At 39.4% G+C, this 8530-nt stretch overlaps 1 protein-coding gene across 3 annotated transcripts; it reads left to right on the top strand.

Moving 5' to 3' along the window:
- Positions 1-691: 691 nt before the first annotated feature.
- LOC138636703 (galectin-related protein-like) lies at positions 692-7066 on the top strand. 3 transcript variants are annotated; one of them, XM_069724853.1, is made up of 7 exons: positions 692-799; positions 1050-1138; positions 1986-2030; positions 3518-3604; positions 5322-5410; positions 5805-5988; positions 6685-7066. In XM_069724853.1, the coding sequence occupies exons 3-7, from the start codon at positions 1992-1994 to the stop codon at positions 6826-6828; spliced, it is 543 nt and encodes a 180-aa protein (XP_069580954.1). In that variant the 5' UTR covers positions 692-799; positions 1050-1138; positions 1986-1991; the 3' UTR covers positions 6829-7066. The 3 variants fall into 3 exon arrangements, with proteins under 3 accessions (XP_069580954.1, XP_069580952.1, XP_069580953.1); XM_069724851.1 differs by having other exon boundaries at positions 1043-1138; XM_069724852.1 differs by lacking the exon at positions 1050-1138.
- Positions 7067-8530: the final 1464 nt, after the last annotated feature.

Below are 8530 nucleotides of genomic sequence, written 5' to 3'. Positions count from 1 at the left end.
GTGTGTAACTACGAGTTTGGAAGACGGCACCGGTCTGCCACCACTAGTTTGCCGGATGATGAGTTAATAACTTGTGAGCTTGAGCCTGAGACACCGAGGTGAAGGAGGAAAGAAGGATCTGGTGGTTCACTGTGTCCAATGCAGCAGAAGGTCTAGAAGGATCAGGACAGAGGACAGAGAGGCTGCTCTAGCAGTGTGAAGCTGCTCAGAGACAGAAGGAGGACCGTCTCTGTTGAAACCAGACTGGTGGTCAAGAAGGTTATTATGGTGGAGATAGGAGGAGAGCTGGTTAAAGACCGCTCGCTCCAGAGTTTCAGAAAGAAAGGGAAGAGAGACGGTCTGTAGTTGTTTACTTCAGACGGGTTGAGGGGGGTTTCTTCAGGAGAGGGTTCACTCTCTCCTCCTAAAATAATGACACTGTCATCACCAGCACTTTTAGTAAAAACTGACATTACTATTACTAAACATAATCGATATAGTCTGTCCTTGAAGTCCCGCTCACTCCGAATACTCATGATGAAAGTTTTAGCGACTGACAAATGGTTCAGTGAAAGTAAAGTGAACATGACACACATGGAGCTTCTGTTGTTGCGCTGCCGTCTGTGTTTCCTCCTCATGCAGCTCAGGAATTTCCTGTGACCACGTGTCCTCCTGCTTCCTCCCATTCTTCTCACTGCATTCAAATAAAAGGGAACGTTGCAACGAGACAATGAGCTTATTGAGTTTTCTCTGAATCACATAAAAAAGAAAGAAACATTAAAACCACAGAGGAGAAGCTTCGTAACACAGCTCAGACTTGGTGAGTACTTTTGGACCATTTGATTCTATTATTTATCTCCAGACATCTTAAATGAAGTTCTCAACAACTTCTCTGGTTGTTAGACTACTAACCATGGAACTAATTGCAATTTGATGTGTGTGTGTGTGTGTGTGTGTGTGTGTGTGTGTGTGTGTGTGTGTGTGTGTGTGTGTGTGTGTGTGTGTGTGTGTGTGTGTGTGTGTGTGTGTGTGTGTGTGTGTGTGTGTGTGTAACATGGTAAAGACGACAGTCCAGTGTTGAGAAATGGAGTTAATGAATACATCGATGGTTTGGACCTCTTAAGGACGTTTGTTGACCAGATGAATATTGAATATTGGGGTATGATTTAGCTGAACTTCAACACAGCAGCTCTTTCTGATGTCACAACTTTTATGCTGACGACACACAGCTGTACTCGTCACAGCAGCAGACTGCCTGGTCTCTACGGGACGCTGCATGTCTGAAAAGTTCAAATGAGTTTAAACGTAAGGAAGTAATTATTGAGCCCGAGACTGCAGCAGTCTCCTTATCCTCCAACTAAAAACAATTTGTCTCTTTAGGCTCTGTTCGCATTTAGAAACTTGTGCAATGTTTATTTTTTTCCAAGTGCCACATTTCTCCATCAGGCATATTTTATCTTTTGAAAATGTTGGCGAAATAAATTAATGCTTTTGTGTTGTCACAACTAGATGTTTTATATTTTTAGTAGTTCATTTAGTCTCTTGCTTTTATTGTCACATATATTGCACTGTTGCTATCAGTGAGAATATAATCCTGAGAAACGAGTTTGTTTGTGGAACAAATAAAAGGTGTTGGTATTGAAATTAATTTCATAATCACCACCTGGAAGGAGGGTTTATTTTTTTTGGAGCGGTTTGCCGCAGTTACAGCCTCACAATGAGCCCACTTGTTATTGACCTGAGAGAGAAAGGCATGCAGGGGCAGCTGATTAACAGAGCTGTGTGTGTGTGTGTGTGTGTGTGTGTGTGTGTGTGTGTGTGTGTGTGTGTGTGTGTGTGTGTGTGTGTGTGTGTGTGTGTGTGTGTGTGTGTGTGAGAGAGAGAGAGAGTGAGTGAGTATTGGACGGTAATGAGGCAGGTTGAATATTTTCCTCAGTGTTTGCTCACTGGACAGAAAGCCGGCAGACAAAGTGGATCGGCAGCTTGTTTCTGTTTGTCTCCTTCAGGTCAACATGGCTGAAACCCACAGAGTGACAGCGGAGGGCAGGAAGGTAAATTCATGCAACTGATCTACAGGCAGCAGCTCGCCACGAATAATAAACCAGAGCAGTCTGACAGGAAACAAACCGACTTCTACTTGACCTTTGTGACTTCAGTTAACTTCAACAGATGACAGTTTGGACACATGTTCAGTTTTCTTGGTTTAATAAAAAAAAAAAAAAAAAAAGTCTTAAGGTTTTTCCACCGGCTGCTGTAAAATTAGCAACAGTGAGCAACAGTTCCAGTTAAAACTACCAAAATAAAAGCCTTTCATTTGAAAACATGTTTGAGGAAAGCTCTAAAATCAATCTTAAACTGTTCACATTGGCACAGTTTAATTAAAGTGATCAATTCACACAAACAACCAGAGATAATTTATACATTTAAGAACATTTGTGTTTAGTTCTCCTTTCAGTACTTCAGTTCAAAAGTAAGTTTTTTTTTTTTTAGATATGTTGTTATTTTCAGGCAGAACAGAGTTATTAACAAAACAATTATGTTGCAGTGTGCCAGAACAATCCATCCCTGGTCCTCGGTGATCAATAATAAAGGATCATTACTTACAGCAGAATAAGGAGGTGGAAAAATAAGTAGCCTAAATGACATGTCAAGCATGATCTCAGTATAATCCAGTTTAGAGCTGTATAATTCAAGTGGAGCATTGTTCTCCAGGAAATTGTGGAAAGTGAGCCATATTTTGCAAAACTTTCCTCTTTCATCTGCTGTGAAATTCACTTTTATTCAACAGGATGTTTGTCATTTCACTTTTAAATGACAAAAGTTGTTTTACTACAGATGTCATTTTTCTGCATTTCCTGTTTTTAATTCACCAAAACCAATTCGGTAAGTTACTCTTAAAAAGACGTTTCTGCTTTTCACCAAAAAAACCCTGACAGGATGTGTGAAACGTGTTAGCACCATGCCTTAATAGGAAAAGGTTTTATTTTGAAGGTCAAACCCAACTCCTGACGTCCGGTTTTATGCGGCTTCGGGAGACATTTTGCCTTCAGGGCTTTCTTACAGACTTGTCTTGTGTACAGACTTTGATATGCAGTGCAAGGTGAAGACACGAGGTGGGGGGAGGGAGGGGTGGATGGGGGGAGGGGGGGTGACCTCCCTTTGACTTCATTCAGCCAGCAAGAGTGAACGGGCAACAGAGCTTTTATTTTGTTAACAAAGCAGTGTCTTTTTACTATTTTTATTGAAAATGAAATCTTCAAATGGGCATCGATACGTTTAATTAGGATGTTTCTAAAACACAAAAATACATTTGTTGTAAGAAATAAAACCTTCGATGCAGATGTAAGTTTTTACTTGAAAAATAAACTCTGTGATTGAATGATAACTTGATTTAGTTTCACTAATGAATTCAATGTCCACTTGTGCACAAATACATGTAAAAACATAAATGTCAAGTGAGTTCAGTAAATGAATAGAAATGAATCAAAGAAATACAAGACCAGTGACGTTAAAATCACTTTCATGTTTTTCCTTTCAGAAATGGAGTTTTCCACAAAGAAGTGGGACGAATCAAAGCAACCCGAAGACTCGCTCTCCCGACCGAGACACGAGAGACAGGAAACTGGTAACCAACTATTAAGACTTCAAAATATTGTGTGTGTATTCCTGTTGTTTTGTGTCTTTGTGGTCAGTTTGTGTCTGCGATCACATTGGGCACAAACAAAATCAAATATTCCCTGATAATATTGTGATTTGACAATGAAAGTCACATTGACCAGGGGACAGAGAATTTAACCTGAGACGAAGGATGAAAGCTCAGACAACGTTTCTAAGGTTCAACTTAATCACATTTATTAAAATCAGTAAAAGCCTAAAAACACCAACAATATTAAAAACAGTAAAAATACAATAGAAGCCACTCGACTTTAGTAAGAACAGTAAAAAAATAGATCCAGAGGACATCACAAACTCAAAAAAACTTATCGGCAGAACAGCAGTGACTCCAAAACAAGAAGAGAAAGAATCAGCTACTCGTCAAAACACTAACAGGGTTTGATTAAATATGACTTCCAGCTGTTTGAATGAGTTCTCTCTTGAGGCTGAGATGAACGGGCGGTCACAAAGGCCCCGGCAGCCGACTGAAAAACCTCGTCTACAACATTAAAACGTATCACTGTAAGATGAAAAAGGGATTCTGTACACAAACAATTCACAACAGCAGGTCCCGGTACCTCCCAACGGGTCCCGGTACCTCCCAACGGGTCCCGGTATCTCCCAACGGGTCCCGGTACCTCCCAACGGGTCCCGGTATCTCCCAGTGGGTCCCGGTACCTCCCAACGGGTCCCGGTACCTCCCAGCGGGTCCCGGTACCTCCCAACGGGTCCCGGTATCTCCCAGTGGGTCCCGGTACCTCCCAACCTGTCCCAGGACCTCCCAGCGGGTCCCAGGACCTCCCAGCGGGTCCCGGTACCTCCCAACCTGTCCCAGGACCTCCCAGCGGGTCCCAGGACCTCCCAGCGGGTCCCGGGACCTCCCAACAGGGCCGAGAGGAGGTCTGACTGAGCTCAGGGTTTGGCAAGTAAATATAATGGAGCTTGAATGAGCTACACCTGATATCTGTTAGGAGCTGATCAGGCCGGCCTTGAAGGCGGCGGGCCGGCCGGCCGGCCTTGAAGGCCAACTTTATTGATACCTCTCATACAGTGAGTGCAGGTTGAAGTGCTTCACAGATGATTAACAGGCTGATAACAAGACAGACAGGTGAAGACTTTAAAAGCAACATCAAAAATAATGTGGAAACAATTTGAGGCCTATGGATGTACACAATAAAATGGAGATAAGATATATAATGAATCAGATATAAAAGCTAAAATAACTGTAAAATTAGTAAAATAAAAAATAAATTAATAAAATAAAATAAAGAAAAAACAAGAATAAGAGAAAAAGATCTGTGATAAAAGAATAGATAGAGTAGATAAGAGGAATAAAACATGTAAAAATTATTTATATATATATATATAAAATAATTTGTTCCCAGAAAATTTATATTTCATTCCTATCAAAGCATTTTCCACAAAACAAAATTCAGATTGATTACCAAAATGTCATGTTTTTTCCTCACAGTGGCCCAAATACAATATTGTACACAATTATATTTGTTCATTTTATGATGAATGATGTTAATAGTTTTGTATTCTCGTTATTCTTGTTTCCAACTCACTAACATTTATCTTTTATTTTGATTAGTTCCACTCCGTTTAGATTCTGGATAATGAGAATGATCCCGTAAATCAACCCGTGACCTCTTTCTCTTTGTCCTCATACATGTTTGTGTGTGCAGGCGGTTCCATTTCGAGGTCAGATCACTGGAGGAATGCGGCCGGGGAAGAAGCTCATAGTGGTGGGCATCGTGGACTCTCATCCCGACAGGTGAAAATGTCTTCATTTAACTTCTGCTTCCGCCCACAGACTTTTGTTTTTGGTTTTTTTTTACACCAAAAAACCCACAAAAATAACATGAATCAGGGCCTTTAGTTTTTTTATTTTTTTGAAAAACCTCAACAAAAATTTTCATTTTTAGTTTCACAATTAAAACTGTAATTAGTGAGTAAATATGAGCATCTTTGTGGCTGTAGTTATGACTGGGGTGAAAGTTACATCTATGATCCAGATGGGATTAAAATCAGTGCTCAGAGCAGGAAATATTGAAATCACGCTTCAGGTTGAAAGTCGTTGGCGCTGGAGAAACTACCGTGTGCTTCCTTCACAGCATCTCTAACATTACGGGACGATGTGAAAAAGATGCATGGCGTTCCTCTCTTAGGTTCTACATCGCCCTGACACGTGGCCGCGGGACATCCGGGGAGCCTCCACCCGACGTGGCTCTGGAGCTGTGCGTTCGATTCGGGGACCGACAAGTCCTGCGAAGAGCCTGCATGTCCGGATCCTGGGGAGACGTGGACAGAGCCGTCCCTTTCTTCCCCTTCATCAAAAATCAGCCTTTCAAGGTACCAGCCTCTGTTCATCACTCCAACACTGCTGCTGGTCAGTTGCTAAAGCTCTTGGCTTGGTTGAGGTTTATTCGGGTAAAAGGCACGTTTACGGACCACTGTGATGGTACCTGATGTCTCGCTGCCAACCCGGACCGTCTGTGGTCTCTCCCACAGAAAATCCAAAATCCAGCTGTAAAGGGAGGTGTTTCGGTCAAAGAGGGAGCTTCTCTATCAGCTGCTGTGCAATAATGATATTAAAAGTCAAGCTAAAAATCAATAAACATCTGTTTGTTTGTGTTCCTAAATTTCCTTCTTGATTTATTTGCTACTCTTAAAAAAATATTTTCAATGATGACAATGAATTAAGATTTTTTTTAAGAGGCTACTAATCCTTGTTTTGTTATCACTGACAGCTGTGCAGTCACGTCAACATCTGTACAATGCAGTTCATTGGATTATGAGAAATGATGACGAGTCATTTTGGATTCAGCTCCACACCAGCTGTTCAAAAGTTCTTATTCTGACACAGTGGTAGAAATGAATGGAAGTGCAGGGTGGCATGTGACTCAACAACAGCAGAGAACAAAGGAAAGAAAAGGAAACGGCACTATTACTCTCTTGAAAAGACGATTTATGACGATGTCACGTTTCACTTTAAATGTTCAACAAGTGTAAAAGGAAATGAAGCAAACATGTCTTCTCTCTCCACAGACTGAGATTCACTGTGAACAAAGCAGATTTCGGGTGTTTGTCGACGGACAACAGCTGTTTGACTTTTACCACCGAGTGACGTCTCTCGGCGACGTGGACACGATATGGATCAAAGGCTGCGTCACCGTCACCAAGCTGGCTTGAACTGAAGGACTTTTGTGTTTTGATGACACTGAATCCAATTTTCAGACCCACAAGCTTTCAGGACTCAAATGTACGAGCACGGTCTGTGTTCACTGGACGTTTTGGTACCAGATGAATAATATGATGAGACATAAGTCTGAATATTGTATTTACATGTAATCCTCTGCTTCCTTTAATCACAAATTGTCTCAATTAATATGCATTTCAGTTATTAACAAATATACAGCGTTTTCTCGTTGTTTATTGGTCAGTTTGTTCTGATCCAATCAGTACCGAAGCTTCTCCTAAGAAGCAGATTCAACATGCCCAGGATATGTTTCTGTTATCTCACTTAACAAACGAGGTCACGAAGCTGGTTAACAACTCGTTAAAGCTTCTGGCCAATCACGAACATGAACAAGTGTTCTGACAGCAGATCGACATAAACGAGGAGCAAATTATAATTTTTGAAAAATCTGAAGAACTATAACATAATCCATCTGAAGTATAACATAATCCATCTGAAGAAGTATAACATAATCCATCTGAAGAACTATAACATAATCCATCTGAAGAAGTATAACATAATCCATCTGAAGAACTATAACATAATCCATCTGAAGAAGTATAACATAATCCATCTGAAGAACTATAACATAATCCATCTGAAGAACTATAACATAATCCATCTGAAGAACTATAACATAATCCATCTGAAGAACTATAACATAATCCATCTGAAGAACTATAACATAATCCATCTGAAGAACTATAACATAATCCATCTGAAGAACTATAACATAATCCATCTGAAGAACTATAACATAATCCATCTGAAGAACTATAACATAATCCATCTGAAGAACTATAACATAATCCATCTGAAGAACTATAACATAATCCATCTGAAGAACTATAACATAATCCATCTGAAGAACTATAACATAATCCATCTGAAGAAGTATAACATAATCCATCTGAAGAACTATAACATAATCCATCTGAAGAACTATAACATAATCCATCTGAAGAACTATAACATAATCCATCTGAAGAACTATAACATAATCCATCTGAAGAACTATAACATAATCCATCTGAAGAAGTATAACATAATCCATCTGAAGAAGTATAACATAATCCATCTGAAGAACTATAACATAATCCATCTGAAGAAGTATAACATAATCTATCTGAAGAACTATAACATAATCCATCTGAAGAAGTATAACATAATCCATCTGAAGAAGTATAACATAATCCATCTGAAGAAGTATAACATAATCCATCTGAAGAAGTATAACATAATCCATCTGAAGAACTATAACATAATCCATCTGAAGAAGTATAACATAATCCATCTGAAGAACTATAACATAATCCATCTGAAGAAGTATAACATAATCCATCTGAAGAACTATAACATAATCCATCTGAAGAAGTATAACATAATCCATCTGAAGAAGTATAACATAATCCATCTGAAGAAGTATAACATAATCCATCTGAAGAACTATAACATAATCCTGATATAACTGAAGAACATATAACATAATCCATCTGAAGAAGTATAACATAATCATAATCTGAAGAACTATAACATAATCCATCTGAAGAAGTATAACATAATCCATCTGAAGAAGTATAACATAATCCATCTGAAGAACTATAACATAATCCATCTGAAGAAGTATAACATAATCCATCTGAAGAAGTATAACAT

The sequence above is a fragment of the Brachyistius frenatus genome, unplaced genomic scaffold (genome assembly GCF_029030835.1).
Source record: "Brachyistius frenatus isolate BFR_SWC_R1_liver_20210118 unplaced genomic scaffold, ASM2903083v1 Contig_399, whole genome shotgun sequence".
Taxonomy (NCBI): Eukaryota; Metazoa; Chordata; class Actinopteri; family Embiotocidae; genus Brachyistius; species Brachyistius frenatus.
This window is presented reverse-complemented; position numbering and strand designations above follow the sequence as displayed.